The sequence below is a fragment of the Ciconia boyciana genome, chromosome 6 (genome assembly GCF_034638445.1).
Source record: "Ciconia boyciana chromosome 6, ASM3463844v1, whole genome shotgun sequence".
Classification (NCBI taxonomy): Eukaryota; Metazoa; Chordata; class Aves; order Ciconiiformes; family Ciconiidae; genus Ciconia; species Ciconia boyciana.
This window is the reverse complement of record NC_132939.1, coordinates 16151651-16177580: the sequence shown is the minus strand read 5'-3', so window position 1 is coordinate 16177580 and position 25930 is coordinate 16151651. Positions and strand designations below refer to the sequence as shown.

General features: G+C 39.4%; 1 protein-coding gene and 1 long non-coding RNA gene across 5 annotated transcripts in view; one reads left to right on the top strand and one right to left on the bottom strand.

Moving 5' to 3' along the window:
* The window catches only part of ABCC8 (ATP binding cassette subfamily C member 8), an 83911-nt gene extending 63313 nt beyond the window's left edge, over positions 1-20598 (top strand). For all 4 annotated transcript variants that reach the window (XM_072865530.1, XM_072865531.1, XM_072865529.1 and 1 more), the window contains 15 exons: positions 409-656; positions 1621-1781; positions 2927-2996; positions 3693-3850; positions 5073-5165; positions 8741-8843; positions 10116-10229; positions 10860-10980; positions 11144-11274; positions 11851-11929; positions 12814-12922; positions 14522-14625; positions 15404-15537; positions 16896-16958; positions 20043-20598. In XM_072865530.1, coding sequence (XP_072721631.1) covers positions 409-656; positions 1621-1781; positions 2927-2996; positions 3693-3850; positions 5073-5165; positions 8741-8843; positions 10116-10229; positions 10860-10980; positions 11144-11274; positions 11851-11929; positions 12814-12922; positions 14522-14625; positions 15404-15537; positions 16896-16958; positions 20043-20180 — 1826 coding nt within the window. In that variant the 3' untranslated portion in view covers positions 20181-20598. The remainder of the gene's footprint in view (positions 1-408; positions 657-1620; positions 1782-2926; positions 2997-3692; positions 3851-5072; positions 5166-8740; positions 8844-10115; positions 10230-10859; positions 10981-11143; positions 11275-11850; positions 11930-12813; positions 12923-14521; positions 14626-15403; positions 15538-16895; positions 16959-20042) is intronic.
* On the bottom strand, positions 214-25726 carry LOC140653451 (uncharacterized). The gene is made up of 3 exons (XR_012043116.1): positions 25700-25726; positions 19246-19386; positions 214-755 (listed from the first exon to the last, which is right to left on the bottom strand). It is a non-coding gene; the product is annotated as an uncharacterized lncRNA (long non-coding RNA).
* Between the last annotated feature and the right edge of the window lie 204 nt (positions 25727-25930).

The window sequence follows — 25930 nt, the reverse complement described above, 5'->3', positions numbered from 1 at the left end:
ACATTATTTTCACTTGAACATGATTTGATAATGAAAGAGGAATAATATTGAATAATTTAAGCTGGGTGAGCTTCAAATCTGTCAATAGCTAAGCACACTTGTTTAAGGTTTTACCTAGGAAAAAGTTAATTTTTATCAATTAATTTTTATCAAGCCAGTACTTTTAAATTGCAAAAACATGACTGGAGACATTGATCACGTAGTGCTAAGGCTTTTTGGATCTTTTTAGCATGCATTACTACTAACTTTAGCAAGCTAATACATGCATGCCTGAGCAGGTTATTTCACCTTAAAGCCACTCTTTATCCTGTATAAGACGACCTGTTTTGTAGCTGCCACTTACCAGTCTCTATGAAAGGTATGTATGAGTACGTCAGTGTGGCTGTACTTTTTTCATGCACATTGCAGAAGAAGTAACAGAAAGTGATGATGAAGACAACCTGTCTTCAGTGCTGCATCAAAGAGCAAAGATGCCCTGGAGAGCCTGTGGCAAGTACCTCAGTGCAGCAGGAATCCTCCTTCTGCCGCTGCTGGTTCTGTCCCAGCTGCTGAAGCACACGGTGATGGTGGCCATTGACTACTGCCTGGCACGCTGGACCTCGGATGCCATTTCTGGGAAGACAGAGCTAGAGCTGAAGAACTGCTCTCACTGTGGGGTATGCAATGCCTCATTCACCTTCCTCTTCTGATCTAACCGGTGGTGATCTCCCACTGTCAACCTCTGCTCCAAGATTTGTATGAGATGTGCTGTATTTCTGGTAATAGAGACACGCCAGAGTATTTTGAGGGTTAATGCATTTTCGGGTACACAGTGCAATAAAACTAGCAGTTAAGTTTTGTGCATTGTTGTTCTCCTTTTGCTAGATTTGTTGTATTTTCATCATCTAGCCCATATGCCTAAAACCTTGGTCTCTAAAGTAATTTTGATATCATAGTTCTTTTTTCTTTTCCCTGTACTGTTGCATTCTCACTGCAAGTAGGGCTGTCAGGTTTTGTAACATATGGGAAACAGTTGGGGTTTTTTTTATGAGCACACTTTTTTGGTTGATTTTTATGTGAATTCCGCGTGGAACTGACTACACTGTTACCTAGCAGGGTACTCTGTATGTATAAAGCAGTAGTGGAGGGATTTTGTTAGAACTGGGATTGTTTTCTTTATCAGGATTTAGTGCCTACAAATAATCCACATTAATGTCTGGGAGGTGCATGTGTGATTTCACTGGAGTCACACTTTCATATCTAAAAAGATGCTTTATTGATGCTGGGGTTTAATATGAAATTAATATTTCAAATTAAAAACTATTATATTCTGTTCGTAGTAAAAAAATAGACCAAAACAACAAAGCCATAAGAAATGCTTTGGAGATGCTTTGTTCCTTCAGATGAAACTACCAAATGTATCTTTTCAGGGTTTTTTGTAGTATTCTATGATTTTAAATCTCTGATTAATCTCTTACTTTCATGCAAACACTCCTCTCTCCAAAGGATAATAAATTGTGGTTTAAGATGGTTGAAAATCATTGGCAGTTTAATTTAGGGAGTCTTGTGTTTGTGTTTTTACAATAAATTTTAAACATAATTTATGGTGAATAATTTTGTTACTCTTTCTTTCTTTCTTAGGATTTCAACCATTCTCCATATTCAAAAGTTTTCAGCATTCTCTGCTGTCTTGGGATTGTATTATGTCTTGTCACATCAATAGCAGTGGAGTGGACTGGCTTGAAAGTCACCAAAAAGCTACACTCTTCTTTACTAAATAAAATTATTTTGGCTCCAATGAGGTATTCCTCTGACTGTAATACAAATTGTATTGTAGTCATTTTGTGTTCCTTACTTCAAGGCAGTCTTCTAAGCACAGTTTTTATTAAGAAGTGATTGTGAATCACTTTTTTTAAAATGTGTCGTTGAAAATCACCAGGTATCCAACTACTGAGGAGTTTTTGAAAATGATACCCAGGCTGCTCGAGTTCCTAGACACTAGTCAAATGCCTTTCCTGCCTGACTGCAACTTTAGAGAATTACTTCCTTGCATGTTTAATTTCTCTTTGCTGTTTTTAATTAGGGAGGAAACACAATTATTGATCAATGTGTTGTATAGTTCATTCATAGCATGCATCATAATCTTAATCACTGGAAAAATTTACTGTCAGGCAGCGATTGTGCAAGCCTATCAAAGATAATGAGCTTAAGACAAGTGTCATCACAGGTATCATTAGAGTACACTGGGGTGCACAGATACTGGTAAAGGCCTTTGTTGTGTTGCATAAATTTTATTTCTACAGCATGAAAGGAAAGTTGTAGCTTGACTCAAACCTGCAGCTGTTACTGAACATTAGGAAAAATACCTTCTTATTTTTAAGCTAACTGTATTTGACCCAGAAGTCATGGAGAAATAATATACATGGAAAACCTCAGATACTTTTTTAAAAATTTTTTTTTCAGGATAGAATTAGACTTCAGGTTCAACATGAGTTATGGAACAGTTAACAATTACGGTTTGCATTTTGCATGTGCAAATGTAAAGGAAAGGTCTTTTAATATATTATTCCAATGGTTGTTCTTAGTTATGCATTTCTGTTCCCAGAAAAATGCAAGACTTGTGATTTCACGTTGTTCGCATTTTTCATGAATTGAAGAGGCCTCAAATTGCAAATCTGAAGGGATTTTTTTTTAAATGTAATCATGTGATTTGCACAGCTTAGGCAGTAGAGGGAGCTGAGGACATGCTTGCTGTTGGGTTGCAGTCAAGACTGCCATTTTATTGGAAAGCCATGGTTACAGGGAGGAATGACAAACTTTACTGTGGTTGTCAATTTATTTGCTTGTGTCTGTGATACAGTACCTAGTTTAAGGAAGACAGAAAAAAAAAATTAAAACTATTCTAGTATCAATATTGTAATCTTTCCCACTCCTTGTCTCATTTTAGGTTTTTTGAAACAACACCTTTGGGAAGTATATTGAACAGATTTTCAGCTGACTGCAATACCATCGACCAGGTACTGAATAAATATATTCAAGCTCCCAAGTTATCCTATCTTTCCCAGTCTGAAAGACTGGATTTTCATTTATTATACACTCATTTGGATGAAGTTTACTGATGATCTATAATTTTGACTACTGTATCAATTTGCATCATGATTTTCTAGGTTCAGAATGAATTCCTCATCTTAAATGCACATTGAAAAAACATTTATTTGACTAAGATGCCCTATATAGGAAAGGGAAGTGAAATTAGATCAATAGCGATATCCCCAAATTAAGAGGATCTACTTTTTTTAAAAGTGGGTAAAGACATTCACTTGACACACATGAGCAAATGAAATGAGAAAAACACAAATGCTGTTGCCCAAAATAGAAATGACTGAAGTTCAAATTATCAGTATTTACTCCAGACTGCACTGCCAGTTCATAGGATCGGTGCAGATGCTGAAATCGTCTATTGTATCCCGTCTGTAATCCTCTGACATGAGGATTGTGGTCCACAAAGCAGACGTGCAGCAGCCCCACAGAAATCCCTTCAGACTTTCCCAAAACCCAGCAGTCAATTCAAAAGCAGACCTGTATGCTTAGTGTTTCAAATCCTCAAAATTTTTTTCATTGTGTAAGTGGGAGAAAGGAAAATGAAATAATACTCTTTTAAACTTGATATGTTATGGAAGATTCTGTGTGCTTATTCTTCTTTATCTACACAGCACATTCCAGCTACCCTGGAGTGCTTGAGTCGTTCCACTTTGCTGTGTGTATCTGCTCTCGCTGTCATCTCATATGTCACACCGATGTTTCTCATTGCCTTGGTTCCCCTCGCAATCATGTGTTACTTTATCCAGAAGTACTTCCGAGTTGCATCACGGTAAGAGCATAAATCAGTATCATTCTGGCAATACAAACATCTCCTGCAATGCGTGATTGCACTGCAGAATTGCAGTGCTGGGGAACTTCATGTTTAAATTCAGTCCTGTCAAAGCCATGGCCCTGTCTGAAAGTGAGCCAAATCCACTATAGTGAAAATGTGTCATTTTACAAGTGCCTTTGTCCGCAGCTCCTCAAGCAGAACTTCTGGGAAGCATGAGCAGGGTCTTTGTCCATGATCAAAGTTTCTTAGAGTTCACAGGACACAAAAAACCAACTGGATTCTGTCCTCCCCAAGGGCTGCATGCTGGGTACATCCAAGAAAATGTGGTGACAGAACAGGGAAACTGATCTCTGCCTATCCACGTGGAAGTGGAAATCTGTAAAGCCAGGGAGAGGCTGGAGAATGCAGCATAACCATGGTGGTACTTCTGCCCATTAAGGATCCAAAATGCACGGGCATCCTCTCTTGTTCTGGGTGCCTTTTAGTTTTTAACAAGTTGAAAAATTTTAGACATATCTGTGACTTTTCTCCTTCTACAGTCATACAGCTTCCCCCCAGTGGCGCTCAAGAAGCGTTTGCAGCAATGCTGCATTTATCCCCTTCATGTATGCATGGATCGGGAGGGAGTCTGCAACCAATTTACTTCCTGCTGGAAGGAACTGAGACTAAGTAGAATTTCACTCCACATGTGCTTCCACTGATTTGATGACTAAACATGAAATTGAGAAGAACAACATAATGATAAGTGTGGGCTCTCATTTACTGAGTGTATAAATTATACTGTTAGCTCAGTGAGAAGTTGTGCCGTCATGTGGGGATAGAGAGGGGAGAGAGAGAGGAAGTTGCATTTTGCTTTCTGCTTAACTCAAGCTCTTATTTGCAGTATCCCATTAAATTTATATTCAGCATAGAGCCAGAATGGTGTTTAAATAAATAAACAATTGAGTATAAGAAATAGGAATATAGGAGGAATGAGGGAAGGCAGTGAAGGGAAGAGACCCATTCAGAACTCCAGCACTGTTTGTATTCAAATATTAAAAAAATCCTCCTGGGGTCTTCATTTCCTGCTCAGACATGCAGCACTGCTTTGCAATCTATCTGAACCTTACATATATAATTATTGTGAAGATATTCCCTTTCACTCCCTGGGTCTGTTTGAAGAGAATAACTGCACAACAAAATGGGCTTTTTACAAAATGCTTTTCATAACCCTCTCCAGGGACCTGCAGCAGCTGGATGACAGCACTCAGCTACCATTACTCTCCCATTTTTCAGAGACTGTTGAAGGTCTTACCACCATCCGAGCCTTCAGGTATAGTTTTTTAAGAAATGTACATTACCTCGCTTTTGAATATCTATCTCTGATTCTGTTCTGCAATTGTGCAGTTATAATTAATTGTTATTTGGGTCACCTGGAAAATCCAGAGTCCCCAAAACACTGGTAAGGGGGAACTCCAAAACACTGAAGAAATTTAAGCGTTTTGCACATGAAGGATTTACTGTAGAAAAACAAGCTAATGTATGTCAGCTGCCCTGCGGTAACTCTCCATACGCTTGCACGCAGCCTGAAGAAAACCTTGTGGGCAAATGTGATTTAAGAAGCTAAATTAGCTTGCAATTACCACAGCATGCAGTGTGGCAGACTATGCACTTGGACAGTTTCCATGGAACAACTAATATGCACTAACTTGTTATGCCAGAGTTATTTGTGTATGAGTTGATGTCCTGCTAAGATAAACTGTGCATGCTAGTGACTTCAGAAGATACAATAGCACTCTAAGTTATTTTTCAGGTTGCTAGCTGAAAATGTGGTTATTTATACTGATTTTGAAAATACACAAGCTGGAGACAAAGTCTTTCATCACCTCTTTTGATTCATTTTTCCGTCTACATAAGCTCACAGGAGAGCAGCCCAGGAATACCTGATAACGTGCCTGGGTTGTGTATCTGTGTTACAAAAATGGCAGTCACACTGATACTAGTAGAGGTACTAATAAAACTACTGCTGAGCTTACCAGCTGCTTTCCCTGTACTAGTGCTATTCTTGTCTTTTCCCAGCTGACTCAAATGCAGTCAACTGTCTTCCACACCCATCTCATCTAGATGTCTACACATTTTGTTGGTTAATTATTAGTTACCATTCTATCTTTGAAACAGTAGCGCTTATTCCTCCTAACCTATAAAGTTAATTTTATAATAGAATTAATGCACAAAGTTAACTTTCCTTAAACTATTCTAAATAGGATATAAATAGCTCAATGCAAGAACAACCAATGTAAGAGTTTTTCTTTTTGACTGAAAGTAGCTTTCCGAAGAGGGGTAGAACAGCATAGTATTTTCCATTAACTACTGTTATTGGATATTTAATTCATTAAGTGCCTACAGTGTTCTCTAGTTTGTAGCTATGTCTATGTTCAGTTTTAAGGAAATTCAATTTCTCTTTAAACTGTTGCTTTTATCAGTTATCCATATATACTTCTACTTCATCAAGAGGATCTTTAGAGTATTATGGCTGTATATTTTCAGGTGTTCATACAATGAATAATATTCAGTGCCATCTAGCTACTATTTTCAGTCATTTGGAGCACTCCCTCTTGATTCTTCCTGTCACCTTGAAATGAATTATTCTGTCAAAGAACTGTGTTTGGTGCCTCCTTTTTCTTAAATCCTGCAGTAACTGATATGTGTCTGACCCAGCAGCCATGTGCGTTCAGTAAGTTCTGTATTGCATCTGCCTGCCAGCCTCCCGCATCAGCTGGTAACCTAGCTATTTTTAGGACTGCGTAGCTTTTCAGCTGCCTAACATATTAGCAGGAGTGGAGTTTAGACTTGCTAGCTTGAGCATCCCTAAAAATAACGCTAATTCAGGAATCCAGTCATAAAGTTAGGAGGTGCCACTTGTTCCTGGAGTGTCCTTACCCTTGGTAACTCTCTGTCCTGCACTTTCTCAGAATGCATAAGGAAAGAAATGTACAAAAAATGCCAGGGGGAGATCAGAAAGACAGCTACTGCTGCAGCTATAAATACACCTTCAGCAGATGCCCTGGCCTGATTTATAGTTTGCTCTCTGGCACTCCAGATAGCTAAAAGATCAATAAAATGTAAATGTGAAGGCTTCTGCAAAGACTGGTCTGTATTCTGAGAGGCCTGGTAATCTGGGGACACATTCTGAAGAGAAATTCTGATACTTCTGCAGTACTCCACCAACAGTGGTAACTTTGTCTGCGTCCCCAATTCCATGTGCATATGCATGACTGACTCATGATGCATACCTCACATCTTCTAAGGCATATCTCCATCACATAATACCTCATGGTATAGAGATAGGAAAGTTAAATGTGACTGAATTGGTTCCAGAAGCAGTACAGCCATCTCTGTATGGTAGGGCACTGAGGGTAATTAGTCCTGAGGAAAAGCAGGGCTCACTAGCTCTGACACTGCATGACACTAATGCTCGCTTACAGGAACAACCATTCTAGGCTGTGCAAACACACCAACACGCTCGGAGCCAGCCCAGGCCATTCTCCATTGCACACAGCAGACATCTCTCTTATGTCTTGGCATGTGGCTAAGTTGTGAACAGCTAAGTTATTTCCACAAAGTGGCCCTTATTTCTTTTCTTGAAAAGCATAAATGATTTATGTAAAGTTGTAACTTTATTGTACTGTACTCGGAAGAAGGACTAAGATACTCTGCAGTGAACAAATTTGAAAGCTTCTCTAAGCCATGTACTTCATACTTAAAACATTGTCATATCTTTCTCTTATATCAGTATAAAGAGCTGAGTTTATAAATAAGTAGTGCTTGTTGCAACCATAATAGCTAAGGGTATAAATAGGGCAAAGTTTTATAGGGGGAGAATGTAATAAAGGAGGAAAAAAGGCAAGCTTTGGGTGCTTAAACTAGATGTTCAGGCCTTCAAGCTTGTATTACTACCCTGGAAAAGGCTTTTGTGCCAGACTTCTCCTTTATTATTAGACATAATTATTGATACCCTTTATTATTAATATCACATTAATTTACACCTATGCAAATAAATATGCCCAGCTAAAAGGGGTGACTGGCCGACTTGCATGCTTGCCAAGACCCTGGTCTAAATAGGTGTAGCAAGGAGTCATCTGTTATCTAGTTATCTGCTGAATTCAAGGCAGAATTCATTGATGCAGCTATTCTGATGAGCGGGTGCAGATCCACTATAATAAAATGTGAACAGACCTATTTGCCATTAATCTTATTTTGTATTCTGTGGCTAATTCATTTGGAGGTGGGGGGGGGGAGGACACAGTTTTTTCCAGTCTGTTACTTTTTGTTGCACCATGTGCTTGGACTCCAAAGTGCTCCATTTGTTTAGTGATAAAGACAAACATGTTTGCCTAACACTGGAGCTACCATGGCTGGAGGTATTTTGAATTTATACTTTATTAAGGCTTACAATTTCTAGGCGCTACAGTAATGTACATTTTAAAACTTGCATTTATATGATTGAGAAGAGGAACTACATTCTGCAGTACTAATACTTCTTTTCACAAGTACATGCATGTATTATTTCTCTCATATATGTTTTTAATTTTTTTAGTTTCAGATTTGTCTCTCTTAGAGTCACCATGTGATAAAATACATTTAGAAAATGACCAGTGTGATCCAGAAGTCCCACAGAGAGTTTCATCAATGCAATAACATCCATTTACTCCTGAAGATACTTTACAAATACAGTTTGCATGTCTAATACAAGTCTACAGATGACGTCACTCTGAACTATTGATAGGCTGATTTAGACCCTGTGTCAAGCTGCCCATGAGCCAAAATTAAATTTTACTTTTCATTTTTCCAAGACCCCAAGGCCTGACCCTTTTTTCTTTATCTTTTTTTCCTCTTTTTTTTTTTTAGGTATGAAGCCAAATTTCGACAAAAACTTCTTGAATACACAGATTCCAACAACATTGCTTCCCTTTTCCTTACAGCTGCCAATCGCTGGCTGGAAGTCCGCATGGCAAGTACATTATTTTTGTGTATACACAATGGATTTGTTTGACTTCAATCCAAGCAATCTGATGAGGCACCCAACAGTTACCCAGCCTCATCTGGGTTTCGAAGCTATACCTTTACCCTTTATATCTGTATCTCTGTAATGAACATGTGCCCAACCCATCCTGGAAACTGAACAGAGTACAAGTTTTCCCCATAGCCTGCAGCTGTTTCTCCAAGACAAGGATAGTTTTTATAGGTCACATTGGCTCCTCTGTGTGTGCAGAGTGATCAGAGCTGGTCGAGCTGTGCTGTCAGCCATGATGCTTTTATGGGACTGTGTTAGTCAGTGGCAGCAGGCCTTTGCCTTGTGGCTCCCCAGGAACATTTCAGCATCTTGGAAGCTTTCGTAATAAGCAGAAGGATGTAGACAGGTTTGTGCCTATTGTGGGTCATCTGAAGAATGCCAAAGATATTCAGGTGCCTGTTTCCTTAGAGTGCTCAGTAAAGTGGCCTGGCATGAGAAATTATTTATTAAAATTAATTCCTTTAGAAGCAAATCAAGGAATTTTATGTTGTGGGTGGTGATATTTGTATCAGGCTTTGGTAGATACAGGTGTAGTACCGCTGTTGTGGTAACATGGGCTCCTTTTATATGTGCTAAGTGTATGTTAACTGATATTTCATGTCACACTATAACCTCCATTTTGGACTCCATTTTAGCTGGTACCTTTTGCTACTTAAATTCAGATATTGAGTATAACTTAAAATATTATTACTCTTTTATATGTTCAGTCCTAGACCATCTGAAGTCCCTAATTCTGATCATTGCCTATATCACTAAACAGTACAAACATAAGCGAGTGACAGTTTCCCTCCTACAGAGGTCATTTCCTAGTCTGTTACATAATTTTATTCAAAGACTTGTCTGTGGGAAGTCAAATGACTAATTATTTAAATTAAAGCAGCAAAAGCCTGTCATGGGTGGACACAGTCCAACTAATAGATACATGCTGTGCTTGTTTGAACAAATATGGATGGTAGCCACCCAGCAGCAACTGCAGTGCCTCCCAGCAGTCAGTCATCAGCCTTCTGTGTACAGCAGCGTTTTCAAACAGCACAGCCACGCTAAAGGCAATGAGAATGGGTTCCTAGGTAGGGTCTGTATGGAGTTATGTGGTGTTTTCTGCCTGTATTTCAAACTGTGCAATGGATTTGTTATTTGGTATGCAAAGTTATGAGAACGTTTTAATCATTTGTAGACTTATAGTGATGGAGCTTATTCATATTCCTTCAGGAGTACATTGGAGCATGTGTGGTACTCATAGCAGCTGTCACTTCTATTACCAGTTGCCTGTATAGTAAACTCTCTTCAGGACTTGTAGGCTTGGGACTAACCTATGCTCTTATGGTAAGAATCTCACGACCCTTTTTGTCTCTCCCAAACATTTTTTGTAATTCTTCAGGGCACAAAGATGAACAGGAAGATTGAAGGTGTCTGTACATCTATAGTGGGTACTGTAACATCACTGAAACCATGTGTTAACTTCCGTTCACATTCAGTGGTTGACATATTTGAGTGTATGCCTTCAGTTTTTAGATAAAATATTCATTGAAGTGTTAGTTCAAATATGTCAACAAAACATGGACAAGTTGCATCATATTTTTTATATTGTCTTCCATTGTGAAGAATATTTTTTCAGTGCATCAATTGTAATTATGCCCCGGTACATCATTCTAGACTGTCAAACCTTAAGTTACCAAGAAGATGTCTTTTCACCTGTCTTTACTGTTCCCCTCCCTCTTTCCTGTTGGTGTAGATCAGATCTCCATAGTACCAAAGTATCTGTGCACTGCAGTTAGGAAATTTAACTTTTAGTCATTGTTGTCACCCTGTTGATGTGTACCATACAGTTCATTCACAGCTTCAGCTTATGAAGGCTGAACAAGTGTTACTGTGGAGGAATATAAACTGCATGCTGGTCAAATGTTGCAAACTACTAAAAATCTGGAATTTAGTAGTGTATTTGCTTTACATCAGGTGTCTAACTATCTGAATTGGATGGTTCGTAACCTGGCTGACATGGAGATCCAGCTGGGTGCAGTGAAAAGAATCAATGGCCTTCTCAAAACAGAAGCTGAAAATTACGAAGGGCTGCTTTGTAAGTGCAGTTTTGTGCAGCATGCAGAAAGAGCTTGCTGAAATTTTAATGATTTTGCAGTGTATTACCATGAAAAACATAGTAAACCACTTAATGAGCTGATTAATTTATTATGAGAGTGTTGATTTTTTGGTTTTCTTTTTCTCCTGTGCTCCTGGTTCAGCTTCCTCACAGATTCCCCAGAACTGGCCAGACAGAGGGGAGATCCAAATCCAGAACCTCAGTGTCCGATATGACAGCAACTTAAAGCCAGTGCTAAAGCATGTCAATGCCCACATCTCTCCAGGACAAAAGGTAAAGAACTGCAGTGATTCTGAGAAGCTCTTTAGACTAGCACATCACAGAAATCACAAAGCTGAAAAAACATACCACAGTATGTTTTGATGACTGAATTACTGAATTTTTTCTGTCAACGAATGTAGTGCACTGGAAAGGAGTCTATGGGTTTCTTAGTTTGGTGTGTTTCAGCATACATTAGAGTGAGAAGTTAGAACTACACACCACTTCTCAGTACCCCAGTGCCCTGCTGTCAGCACACAGTGCCAAAAGAAACGACAGTGAGCCCTTACTGTGTTAGACCTACTTTCCATCATACCCATGTGGCTCTCTTGCCTTTATTCCCATCGTTGCCACTCTCCTATTGTTCCTGTATATAGGACTGGCCTTGATTTATCCCTAAATGCTCAGACCCCTAAAGACAAAGAGTGAACTTAGGGATTCTGTTATGGCCAGTTCAGTTTGACTGAACTGTCAGGAGGCCATGAGGATTGTGTGGATCAGAACAGCTCCTCCATCCACTCATCTTAAGTGTCAAATTCAGACATTATCCATTTCTGCTCACCTGATGTTCATCTGCTTTCTGTGTCACAGATTGGGATCTGCGGCCGAACGGGCAGTGGAAAATCCTCCTTCTCTCTTGCATTTTTCAGAATGGTTGACACTTTTGAGGGTAAGATTACACTTTTGCATATCAGTCAAGCTTAGCTCCTGAAGGTGCTTTGATAGTCCTTTCCTTAACAGCAGCAGCTTTGAAGTGCAGTTTTTGAATCTGCAGGACACACTCTCTGGCCTTGTTTAAATACGATATCATCTGTCACCTAACAGCTGTGCCATTGATAAGCTGGATCAATAAAAATTCTACTTGACAGAAGCAAAAGTCCTTTTGTGCTGTTAAATCACAACAGTAGGAGCAAACCATAAAAGGGGAAAGTGTTCAAGTACGATGAAGGATCCATGCACAAGGCACGGATAGGACCCACTGGGCCCAGAAAACTCAGCAACTGAGGACTGCAGTTTGGCCTGCTGCCCTGGAATTTCCTGCCATATTTCCTGCTATGTGTGCCATGTCCATGTGCCTCACGGAGTGTCTTCCTGTGCATCTCGAAAATTTAAGCCTCAGTTTCCCAGCCACGTTGCCCACAAGGGCCCTTATGCAGAGCCAGACAGTTGTACTTGGAGATAAAATTTCAAAGTGCTCAATAGTAATTTGGCTTTTTGAAACACTTGTTCCCCCTGGTAACTAGTCCCTGGTTGAAGTAACCTCTTATCTTCTTGTTTGATAGATGTTTATAATGGTCAAGCAGATAAGTAGTGTGTCTAATCATTCATAAAATATTACAGGTATACTGCGTATTCCTCCCAGCTGAGGCTTAGTCTCAAGACAATTGTGCTTGCTGCCTAACCAAAGCTTGTTTCATTAGTGAATAAGGGGATATGCAATTCAAGGCCTGTTCCTGCTGTACTGTATTGCAAGCTGAAAGTGAGCCATGTCTTTGCCAGCAGCTGTGTGGCATGATAAACAGTCTAGCAGACTACTCATTTTCTTTTGAATAGGAAGGATTATCATTGATGGTATAGATATCGCTAAGCTCCCCTTACAGACGTTGAGATCCAGGCTGTCAATCATTCTCCAAGATCCTATTTTATTCAGCGGAACAATCCGGTAAGCATTAAGCACCAGCAATAAAAAACATATAATGACTTATATGCCATTATATATTATAATTATACCATATAATGACTTTTACAGAATTGCTGATAGCAAACTGTTCAATTCTGGCCTCCTCAGTTGGAGTAGGGAGGATCACTGCCTTCTGTCTGTGCTTTTTACCCAGCCCTGCCAGACTGCAACTTTCCCGTCCCTGAGCCTGGTCAGCATGCTATCGGCAGAAGGCACCGCATGCCTGGGAATTAGGGAAAGTCACTATTTATTCCTCCAGGATTGAGTAATCGGTTTAGCTCACTGATCAAATACACGTAACCACCCAGCACTTCTTGAAACCTTCTTTCTCCTACATCTGTTTTCATCTGTCTGCCTTAAAAAACCAGATGGAAAAAATGCAGACTAAAAAATGGATGTAGAAAAAGAGGAAGCAGTAGAACAATATGAGAAGTACTGAGGGAGGTCTGGGGTATTTTATCCTGGAGCCTCTATCCGTGTTGCTCTTCTAGTCTTTGAGATGTTCCTTCATCTGTGAGAATATCTATGCAAATCCTCTTTCTCTGAGAGGATGATGCAGTAGAAACAGTGGCAAAAAGCTCCGCAGTTTCCACAAATGTCCTTCCCTATGTCTGTGGCATTTACCTTAGAAAGGAGCAGCGCAATCCTCAGTGCAGTTACATCACCTGCAGTTACATCACCTGCAGTTACAGTTTCTACATAAAAGTCATTAGAGTTCACTGAAAATTATACAGGCTTCTGTGATTTGCTGACTCCACGCTAATAGAGATCCCAAGATTATCTCCTGAACTTGCCTGAATAGAACATGATTCGTTCATGTCAGAAGATGAGGTGACTGTATACCTTTGTTTCATTAATTAACCTATTAAAAAATGTATTTAGGCCAGCATTGGTCATTCACAGCACATACAGTAGGAGTAAAAAGTAAAAATAAAAATTGTTACGCACCATTGGATCTTTTATTTCTGATTATCATTCTATATATTAATATGATATGAGATTCACATTTGTTGCTGTCATTTCTGGGCTACAGCAAGCTAAAATAACATTCATTTGTTCATAAATCCAAGATTGTTCAGTTGTAGTGAAGACTTGCATTTCATAATTCAGTATGAAGGTTGATTGTTCTGTTTAGCATTTCTATAGCAGTAAAGAACAAAGAGACATTGGATTTAAAAGGAGAGATGGTAGAATTTTGGCCTTTCTTAAAAAAATGAATGTTAATTTAAACTGATTATATTCACAGCTTTTTTTCTTCAGAGCTTTTTCTAGTAAAACATGAGAATTGCTTTACTTTATTCAGAAGAAAATAAATTCTAAAACCACAAAGATATCTGCAAAACAGGAAGCTTTTCCCATTCTGCTCAACTGAGTCAAATTTTGTTCTTAATCACATTGGTATAAATGTTGACCAAGTCTGCAAAATTCAGTGGATTTATACCAACAATAGATCAGAATCAGGCCCAGATCTTTAGCATATGATTCTGATTATTTGCAAGTTTGTTTCTAAGCACACTAAAAGAAGAAATACATTGCAGAAGTTTATATTGACTGATATTCTTGAATTACATGTAACTGTAGGTTTAACTTGGACCCTGAGAAGAAGTGCACTGACAGCATGCTGTGGGAAGCGTTGGAAATAGCACAGCTCAAGCATGTGGTGAAAGCGCTCCCTGGGGGCCTAGGTAATAAGACTTCCTTCTTGAGAATGCTTCCAGTGTTCACAACATTGCTGTTTCACATTTACTATTTATTAAAAAGGTAGTTGCTGAAGAAAAAGCTTTTTACGTTTATGGAAGGTGACAAAAAGTGCTTGCCTGCAGGCAAAGCTCCTATATCCATCTAACCCCCTTACCAACTGCACCTGTGGGGCAGAATCCTGTTTCTATTCAAATCAAGGGTAAAATTATTATTTTATTTCAGTATGTCTTCGTTATGAAGCATTGAGGTTTACAGGTCTTGTGAATTCAAATAAGGTGTCAACGAGTCAGGTATTATCTAGAATATATTATTTTGTATTTTCCAATAGTCATGTCCAGGGAGGAAGATTTCAAAAGCTTAAAGGTGTGAATCATTTGGCCAGGCAAAAAAAAAACAAACCCAACCTTAAAAATGGTAAAGCCTTAGGGTAAAGAAATAATGGATGCCACTTTGACAGGGGCATGCAGTGTCCTAGACTGCACGTGTTCCAGAGAAACTCGCTCTTAAACATCCTCAGCTACTTTCATGTCTAATAGATATAAAGAATATAGTGAGACAGAAGTACTGGTTGTTTTTAACAATGGAAATAAACAGGCAAAATTGGGTCACCAGCAACTGTAGACCTAGGAAATGTTACTTTGAATATCTTTATGCTGAACATGAGTAATTATTTTCCAAACATATGCTCTACTCTGATCTGACCCTCTCATACACACACACATGCACACTCCATAAATGCTGTTTTTGCTATATCATTTCCAGATGCTATAGTCACAGAAGGGGGTGAAAACTTTAGCCAGGGCCAAAGACAGCTGTTCTGCCTAGCAAGGGCTTTTGTGCGGAAGACGAGCATCTTCATCATGGATGAAGCCACAGCATCTATTGACATGGCAACAGTGAGTTTGGAGTGTTTCTGATTTCTTGCTTTCCTTGAGGGGGAGACAACTGCTAATATGCGACGAAAAATGTGGAAAGCAATTCTATCTACTCTGTAATATGCTTACACCATATTTAATGCAGACATGTTTACAAGTCCAGGTAGTTGTGAGCCATTACTAACTAACCTACAGAGCTTTTAAATCATTTTACTAGGGGATTAATAGTTATTCCAGCATTGCTGGCATTAGGAAAATGAAGCATGTTATTTTCCTTGGCAGTTTGATTTCCTAAAGTAAACAAAGCTTTGGAAAGTCAGCTGGGATGGTCAGTGAAGGGTGAATTGGCAAGCAGACAAATTTCCCCAGCATAGTGGACAGGACAAGTCAGGAAGTTAGAAGGCTTGAAAGTAGAGTCAAAAAAATAAACAAAGATGCAGAAAAGACATACTGGATTATTGCATTAATTGCCTGAAATTGCTAGACAGAGGTTAAACCACACAATAATAGTGCACTGACTGGATTTTAGCCAAATAGAACAGTACATTCTTAGGATATTTTTTTTCCCTCTGTTATGTTGTTATGAGAAATGTTTCAGTCTTCTGAAACATTTCTTCTTTCAGTCTTGTTTTAACAACTACAATTTTTAGTTTTGTAAAATATTAGTGTGCTGAGTGTCAGTAACATTGGGAATTATACTGTACCCAGCCCAGGTAAAACACATTTTGAATTTTGACGCATTGAGGATATAGTTCCTCCCTTGAGGGTACATATCTAAAGAACAGATAAGAGCAAATAAAGGTATCTGTGCTAGTGACATTTCTAGGCAGTTTGGTACACAACAACATGTTTCCTAAATAGCAAAGGATGAGTAATTGTTGAGTGAGAACTAGGTATGTTAAGACCGTCTTAAATATCCTCTCCACTGTTAAATATGCCAGGTACAGCACACTCCCTTGCTTATCCCTGCCACCCCTTGGTGTTAGATGTCCCCAGTGTGCTGGGACATTCCTGGGCTTCCAGCAGGGTGAAGAATGCACTGCAGAGGTGCCAGCATGCAGGCAGCCTGGCAGCACCCTGAATTCACCTTTGATTTCCTCACTGTAAAACTGAGGTCAGGATAGCAGGGGTTTGGGAGCCAGAGCACAGCTCTTGTGTGCGCTGAAGCCCAGAGGCAGTGGGGGCAGCAGGAGTGAGCAGGGCTGTCTAACTGGAGACCAGGCTCTGACTTAGTTCTGACATGTGGTTCATTTTTCATTTCTGCAATGAAGGATCAATAAAAGCATGGAAAAATCAGTGGTTACTTCAGCCTTCTTAGTGTCTGTGTGTCTATCATGTAACTTCTGTTTGAAAAGCAACAAATGTTTTTCTTTACGTAGGAGAACATACTCCAGAAGGTAGTCATGACTGCGTTTGCTGACCGTACTGTGGTTACAATAGCAGTAAGTACAGTCTCTGCTGCCGTTCTAGTGCAAACAAGAATCAGAAGTGCCACGTTAGTCAATTCTTGTCAATGTTAATAAATGTGTTAATTTGGCCATTAATCTTTTCTTAATGCAGTGTTTAAACTTTCTTTTCAATTTTAAACTACTTTCTTATTTAAATACATAACAACAGATTCTTAAATGTCTTGCGTGATGCTAAGTCTGATTGCCTGTAAAGTCATGTAATCTAACTACACAGTCTATTTTCTGTTACCCATTTTAGGCTAATTTAAAATATAATATGACTTTGACTACTGTGAAATCTAAGAATAAGTTTCATCAAGCTACAGTAATCATTTAACTAAGGACAAGTAAAATTGTGTGATAGTTCTGCCACTGGATAAAGCAATTATGTTTCCGAATTTAAATAATTAAGTGAGAATCTTACTAACTTTTGAAAATAAGCATTCCATCCCTATTGACAGTGATTGAATTTAAGTTTGCATGTTCTTGAAGTGATTATACAAAGATCTCGAGTATCTATAAAAGAATTGTTTATGAAAGAGATTTGACCTGAATGAAAGCAGTTGGCTCAACAAATATGTCAGAAGCAATACATATCTTTCAGTTCTCTATTTTCTAAAAATACACATATTTCAGGGAGGTGAGATAAAGTCATTATGCTTCTTAACATTTAAAAATTAAACACAAGTCAAGAAATCTATGCTCAGGAATCTTAGAGCATCTTTTTATTTTCACCTGGCAAATGTGTAATAGAAAACCTGATTTATCGTATGGTATCCATTCAGTGTGTCATTATAAAAAAAGCAAAGGAATCATAGGCATGAAATTTCCAGATTTCTCTGCATGAAAATTCTGAGTTGCACTGCATTTTGCATTTATGTATCTGTTTCATTTTGTTTGGGGATAGCCTGAGAAAGTTTTATTAGTCTTTCACTCTCTCAGTGAGTTTTAAACTGCACAGTTCAAACAAACAGCATTTTGGAATAAACTTACTTTGAATGTTTTTACTTCCAAATGTAAATGTGTTTACAGCAGGTGGGTTTGCATTCAAAACACTCTGTAATAGAAACATAACGTAGTTTTTTTGGGGTGTTTTGGGTAGTGGGTTGGGTTGGGTTTGTTTGTTTGTTTGGGGTGGTTTGTTGTTTTTTTTTTTCAGAGAAAGCCATATATTCCTAATTTGTGCTTAGGAAGAATAGGAATAGGAAGAGTATAGTATCAGGTCTATATTATCATCTATGTTACTTTACCAGAATGGTGGCACTGATTGTGTTAGACTGAAAGAGATCAGACAACAAGGGCAGCAAGTACAAGTGGAATGTGATGTTTCAGTCCCCTCCCCCTGCCTGTGGACTGGGTAAATGTCACAGAAAGACTGCAGCAGAGATGAGATTTGTAGATGCCATCAGTGATTATTTCGTGGAACATCTGGCTAGGAAGCCACAGAAGGAAATACAAGAGTTGTTTTGGTACTGAGGGTGCCTAAGATCTGATTAGGAACCTTGTGGGTGAAGACTGACTGTGTAACAGGGACCACAGTATTCTGAGATTAAATATCCCTGCAGGAGTAATGCAGACCCAAAAAATCCAATGCAGTTACACTCAACTTTTAAAAGTGGAATTCTGTAAAAATGAGGAGGCTTGCTAAAAACAAAATCAAAAAAAAAATGGGGAAGAAAAAAAAAAAGCTAAAAGAGGAAGCAAAGAAAATTGAATCTACAGGGATCATGGAAATTACTGAAGGATTTTATTAAAAAATCACAGAGCCAATGCATGCTATTTATTAGGAAAGGCTTGAGTAAGGATAGAAAGAAGCTGGTATGGCTAAACAAATAAAAAATACTATTAGAAACAAGAAGTCATTCCTGTAAAAACTGAACTCATAGCCAAATAAAGAAAACAGAAATGATCATAAGTTCTGACATGTTACATGTGAAAATGCAATAAGGCAGGCCCCCTCCCAAAAAAAACATATCAGAGCAGCTTCTGGAAGCCATCAAAACTAATAATGATTCCATGAATCCCTGAAACACACTTGAAGCAAGAAGTCTGTCAATCTATGGGGCCATTTGATGATCAGTACATGAAAGGAATGCTCAGGAAAGATAACGGTATTGCAGAAAAGCTAAATTAGTTAATTTTCAGTATTCACTGTGGAAAAAACTGAGGAGGTTTCTTCCTAATAAAATAAATTAATCAAATCTTAGGGCTTACTAGGAAAAGGGTAGAGAACAAAAAAGAAAACATCATACCACTGTATAAGTCCATAGTTCACACATACCTTGAATGTCATGTGTAGTTCCAGTCTCCTTATCCCCAGAATGACAGGTTACAACTGAAAAATGTTGAGAAGCACAAGGATGATCAGAGGTGTGGAACTGCTCCTTAAGGGGAGCAGCTGGGTAGGCTAGGCCTCTTCTGCCTGGAAGGAGGACAACATAAGGATATGTGAGAGAGGTCTGCAAAATCATGAGGCAAGGAGGAAGAGGCATCAGATGAACCTCTGAGCAGCGAGGCCCAGAGCATACAAAAGGGGGTACTTGTTCACGCAGTGGCGAGCAAGCCTGGAAAAATCTTTTCCAGAGGATGTGGATGCAGAACGTTTATGAAAGCTCAGGAGAAGATGTGGGCAAGGTCTTAGAAGAGAGATCTATTCAGTTTTACAAATAGACAAATCCCACACCCAGCTCAGGAACCCCCCTGATCTAGATGTAGTCCAGGACTGGGAGAGTACCCACATGCAGTACTGCGCTTACTCGCCCTGTACCCACTCTTCCTGGCTACCTTCTTGTGGCAACGCTCGGTGGCAGGACTTTGGGCTAGGGACATTGTAGTCTGAACTTATATGACGATTCATACTCAAGTACCTCTGTGCAATTTAGGTACTTGAATATCCACATGGCTCTTGGTCTGTATGTTTATCTGCAGTATTTGCACAGTAAATTAGAATGAAAAGTAGGATAAGTAGCCTTAATCAAACTTGAACTTGATAGGAAAATTAATTTCTGGGAGTCTGTCTTATCCTGGAATATATTTGATAGCTACACTGAACTGGCATTTTGTTTATTTGTTTTTCAGCACCGCGTGCACACGATCCTCAATGCAGATTTGGTTATTGTAATGAAGAGAGGGGTTATTTTGGAATATGGCAAGCCTGAGGTTCTGCTAGAACAGGAAGACAGTGTCTTTGCTTCTTTTGTACAAGCAGATAAGTAATAAAAATAAACGAAGCATTTTAAAGTACAGTTGTATTATTTTCTAAAAATGTAAAATACCTGTAAATAAATATTATTTCATAATAAATTGAGGTTTTCCTTTTTTAATAAAATGAGCCATTTTCCTTCATCTGAAACATGGAAGAATTATCCGTGTACTTTCCTTTTTTGTATACTACTATTCTTCTTTTTATTTGCTACCAAAGAATCATGAAATATGGTTGAAACAAACTACATGGGTGAAATATGACAGGATACACATCAAACAAACATAGCCAGCATGGAGTTTTTATGTAACTCTTAAACATCTCCTGTCATTTTATTAACATGTTATTTTTTATGCGTCATAGCCCTACTGTAGATTATGCTCATGACTGACTAAATGCAGAAGGAAAAATTATATACCAAAGGTATTTCTCAAAAGCTTGTATCTCTTTTAATCATATGACTCTGTAAAGCTTTAATATCTAAATATAAAAATCTATAAAACTTTTTTTATATTGTGGTTTATTGATAGTGCCTGTGTCTCTTGGTGTCTCCTGTAATACCTTTTAGAAATTAATCACAATCTGATTTGTTTAGTCTTTCTTAGGCTGCCTCACCTCTACCGCCATTGAATCATACTATACTGACTCCAAATGGAGTTGAGCCAGACTCCCTCCCAAACTGTGAGGAAGCTAAGAGGAGGCAGGCTGTGATAAAGTATCAGTGTTTAATGCACACCGTTTCCAGACCAGTACAGACGTACCAATTCATGTGGAAATTACCCCTCCAAATCTGGTAAATAAGGAGTATTAAACCTTTCACTGTAGCTCAGAGCCATGAGAGCTTGACTCATTGTCTCCTAGTCTCATATTTCACCTACTGTCACACTGTTTCTAGATTCACTGTGATCTTTACCAATAAATTATGTAAACTTATTAAGATAACTTGTAACTACCGAAATTATCCTAGTTTGGCTGGACAACTAGATATCCCTGCCCTATCAATTCATTGTGACAATTATTCCAGGATTTATTAATTGCTAAGGGGTTAGAATGTCAATGACCCAATAGAAAGCTACAATCAATTTTTCATCCATATTCTTTTTATAGCAATTTTGGCTTTACATCCATTTTTGTCCTCTTCCCCTTTCTGAAGAATTCAAATAGCACTTGGGAAAACTCCTTTCTCTTTTTTTTCTCTCTTTAGCCTGCTCAATTAATTTGGAATCTGTTTTTTAAAGGCTTTATTTTCTAGAAAAAGACATCCCAGTGTTCTCATGGGATATGTGATATGTTTCATGCATTACTTCTCTTCTAGCACTGCAGCAGAGAGCAAGGAAAACTGAAGAACTGATGTTGCTGTTTAAGTAGTGTTACCAGTTCCACAGCGAAGTATTTGCAGCATCTGCCTGCTGTTATTTGTGCAATACCTAAGGGCATTAAACTGGGGCCAGAGAACATATAACCAACAGGAGAGTTGTTACCAACAGGATGAACAACAGTAAAAGTGAGGAGGTAGAATACAGCTATGCAGATGAAATGAGCTATGCATGAGCTGTGTCATTGCCTACTACAGATTAAGAGAGAAAATGGGCAGTTGGGAGACATCTCCTCCAGGGAATCATTTTGCTGGGCAGCTTCAAAGAAAAAATAGCTGCAGAACTATTGGTGTGTTTTCACCCTGGGATACCAGGCATCCATTAGGGCTAAGAGAGAAGAAATGGGAGACAGGTGGCTATCCTTCCAGGGTAGCACAAGGGCACAGTGAGTGCAAGAGCAGGTTTCCACCACAGCTACTGTGTGTGCTGTCTCCTAGCTGCCCAGCACTGGTCTAAGGCAGGATCTCATCCTCTAAAGGCTTAGAAAAACACCACTCTGCAGGACATCACAAACTCATGCTGCAGAAAGATATCCTCAGAAGCTTTGCAACTATCTGTGGAAGATCCTAAATCCTAATTGCAAGAGGAGAGATACAGAGAAGTGAGGTTTCATATGCTTTTAATAAAGTGCCTGGGATTTGACACTGCAATTTGGACTAGCTCCTATTCCACAAGCATCTGACAACCTTACCTGGAAAGGAATGCAAGGGAGTAAAGGACACAGCATATCGCTAAGAAGACTGTATTATATCTTGCAGTATGAGGAAATAAGAATTCAAAGTACAAGTGTCATACCTTTCCATTGTAAATGGGGCTTATATTCACAAAGCAGCATTGCAGGAGAGTAGAGTAAGTGAGTTGGTTCATATCCAATGATTATATATCTTTTTAATGGTACCACACTGCTGGATAAATATGTGTGAACAGGGAGGCCTCTTAGCTACCACTTGGACATAATACACTTCACATTTCCTCAGCACATTTTATCTAGTCTTGTTTATACGGGGCCAAGTCCCAGGGAGTTTCTGTCCCCTAACTCCAAAGGGTTAGAGTCTCAACAGTGACCAGAAGCAGTATCCAAGAACATTATTCTGTGGTGGGAGGCTCACTGCCATTATCTGAGTCATTAAACTTGTTGCCTCGAGATAGGCATTCCGGAAGTCGCTATTGAATCAGGCTCACAAATGTATTTTGCATGGCAATGAAGCATTACTGAGCAAAGTGCTGTACTAAGATGGGTGCAAGACAGTCCCAGAGCAGCCATGTGAAGCTGCTGAGGGGAGCTGCCATGTCCCGACTTTCATTTCTCCTCTGCGATGGGACTTGGCTCAGTCCCAAAGGTGTTAGTGGGATAGGCTGCCCATGGAGATGCAACCAAGGTGTGTTTTGTTTTGTTTGTTTTCTATAAATGCTCCCATTATGCAAAAAAACTTTATAGCATTTATCCCCTTGTCTTAGTGTGGCCATTTCACCCCTTTCTACTTATTTCTAAGGGAATGCTATTTCCTTGGAAGGCCGGGAAGCACAGCATGCCTGCTACATTAACCCTCATCCCAGCCCTGCTCATGCCTTCCCCTGTGGCTTTGCATAACCAACTCCAATCTCTTTTCTTCTGTCTGTCCACTCGTACAGCAAGGTGATTTGTGAGGCTTAATTCATGTTAGGCTAACGCTGTGCAGCCTTTGAAAGAAAGGTCTACTGCTAAAGGCAGAGTAATACCATGGTGCCAACTAAGTTTTAATTTAACAGTTATAGTAATATCTTCTTTGATAGCTATTGAAATTAGAATAAATTGGGGGGGGGGGAGTTTTGAAATCTAAAACCTATTTTGTGGGTGGAAAAACTCACCCCTCATGATTCAATACTACAGAGTGGGATTGTTCATTCCTGTAAGCCCAATTTGTTCAGCAGCTCTTAACACAAATATGTTGGCTCACTCAGAAGATCTGTCACTTTTTTCTTTTAAGTATCTGTCACTTGATCCACAAAGACAGGGCTTCTTTTTATTCTTCTCTAGAAATTCTTCAGCAGAAGCCACTTGCTTTGCTGTCCCATCTCAGCCAACAAGTGCTCAGAGGTGAAGGAAAAGAAGTGGCAAATGACAGTCCCAATAAAGAACATAAATGGAAACAAGGAAACACCCTTCTAGCTCTATAGAGTTCAGGATTCCTAAAACCAACATGGTGAGTGTGTTCATGCAACACCCCTTGCTGTAGTAGGCTCCATGGGTCTTTCCTAGCACCAGACTATAAAGCAATTTACCTTTCCCTTTAGAACACTCCTCCCCGACACATTTCTTTTCATTCTAGAGTCATGTAGCTACTGCCCTCTGGAGGAAAAGGTACAGAATAAGACGATTAGAAAAGAGGAAGGAAAAATGGCACAAAAGGCATGACTGCCTCTTGAATACCTATGTCCATCTCTGGAAGAGTGTGAAATGTTACCAGTGAGTACTGCATGGTGTTATAGAGCCTCTTTATGCTCACTTCAAAATGCTGGAAGTAACTATGAGCTGCCATCAGCTAGAAAACCATGCCTTTGACAAGTAAATCTTCAAATTACTTCATCCATTTGGGTTTTTTTAAATGTTTAGAAAGAAAAGTATAAAAAATACAATTTTTTTAAAGTTAAATTGTATATATAAATCATGTACTTAACAAAGTAAAAGTGTAGGTGCAGGTGACGTTCACAGCAAGCACACAAAACATGTCTAGCAGACAAAGTGATACAGAGAAAGGGGAAGTATCTTTTGCTAAACTCAGCAGCCTGGCAGCCAGGTGCCAGGGCATCTTCTTGTCATTTTAGTTTTATTTATCAAAGCAGCAAGAAAGACAATCCAGAACAATAGAAAGCGTGGAGTATTGGGAAACTGACCCCTCCAAAAGGAATGGATGTGTCCAAGGACGTGCAACTATTCATACATAAAAAGTAGAAATAGTCTAAAGTAATAGTAATCGTTCAATTACAAGACCTATAATGACTGCTCAGAGAACTCAGAGTGATTATTTAAAAATACTATTCTGAAATCCCTATGTGGGCCACAGTTAAGTAGCTGTAGGTGGTGAAAGTTAATTTCAACCCCAACTGGCTGGCTCCCAGCCATCAACTGGGCAATTGCCTTGCCCAGGCAATCAATGCCAATAACTGCTTACAGTATGTACCAAAGCACTTAGTACCAAAACTGAAGGGAAAGTCCATGGACACATACAATTAGAAAAATATAATCATAAATCCACTGGCACTAAAGAAAAACCTCTTATCCAGAAGGATGCTTCAGCAACTCTACAACTTTCGTGTCTAAACTGAAATAGAAACAAAAATATTTAAATCAGAGGAGTAAGCAAACACATGAATGAGAATATTGCTATTTAAAGTGGAGCAGTCACATCAGAGTGTTTTTAAATAACACAGCTTGTCACAAAGATACATCTTTATAGGCATGCACACATGTATGCATTTATACATGCACAGACATCATACTGCCACACACAGGTTCCAGCTTCCTGCCTCCTTTTGCCACCTCTTCTGGTGATTTTGGTGTCTGTCTGGAAGTTCATGTCACTGTGGGTTAACCATTTGTGGACGGGTCATTCATTTGCCACATTTGCTGCTATTTGGACAGTAGACATTTTCCTGAGCAGTCACAGCTTACATCATTTCATGAGCTCCTTCTTTCAGAAAAATCCTTCCTTAGTCAAGGCTAAATAACTGGCAAATTTTATAAGTGGGAATGAGGCCCTTTAGTTCCAGGTTTAACCATTACGTCCTTGAACTTGGCCTCTTCAAGCATATTTCCTACCACTGCCTGCCCGATTCACTAGATGAATGCTTTTCTCCTACTTAGAGAAAGACGCGCAGCCGAATTTCGGGATTTTTTTTTTTTTTTGCATTAAAGATTTCCTTTAAAAAAATCCCCAGCACCATTTTGTTTTCTATTTCACAGAATAATAGCCCAACCTGAAACCACACCATCCTGCGAAGTAGCGGCTGTTAATGGAAGCCAGGTACTGGCGGCAAATCCATCCTTGAACAAATATTTACAGAAATCGGCTCCGGGGAAAGGGGATCACTCGCACCACCGCGGCCCGAAGCCCGACCGCCCCCTTCCTCAGGGGAAAAAAAAAACAAAACTGAGGTTAAAAGGTAAAGAAACGCACCCAGCGCTCACCGGGGAGCAATCCGGGACTCGGCTCCCCCCTTCCCTTCCCACAGGGCGACGCTGAGGACCGGCGCCCAGCGGTTTTTAACCGCCTTCCGTTGTGCCCGTTGCCCAACGACCGTTACGCGGAGGCGCGCGCGGCAGCGCCTCAGCCCCTCGTCCTTCCGCTTCGGGCTCGCCGAGGGGCCGGGACCGGCTCGGGGACCGCAATATCGAGGCCGGGAGCGGC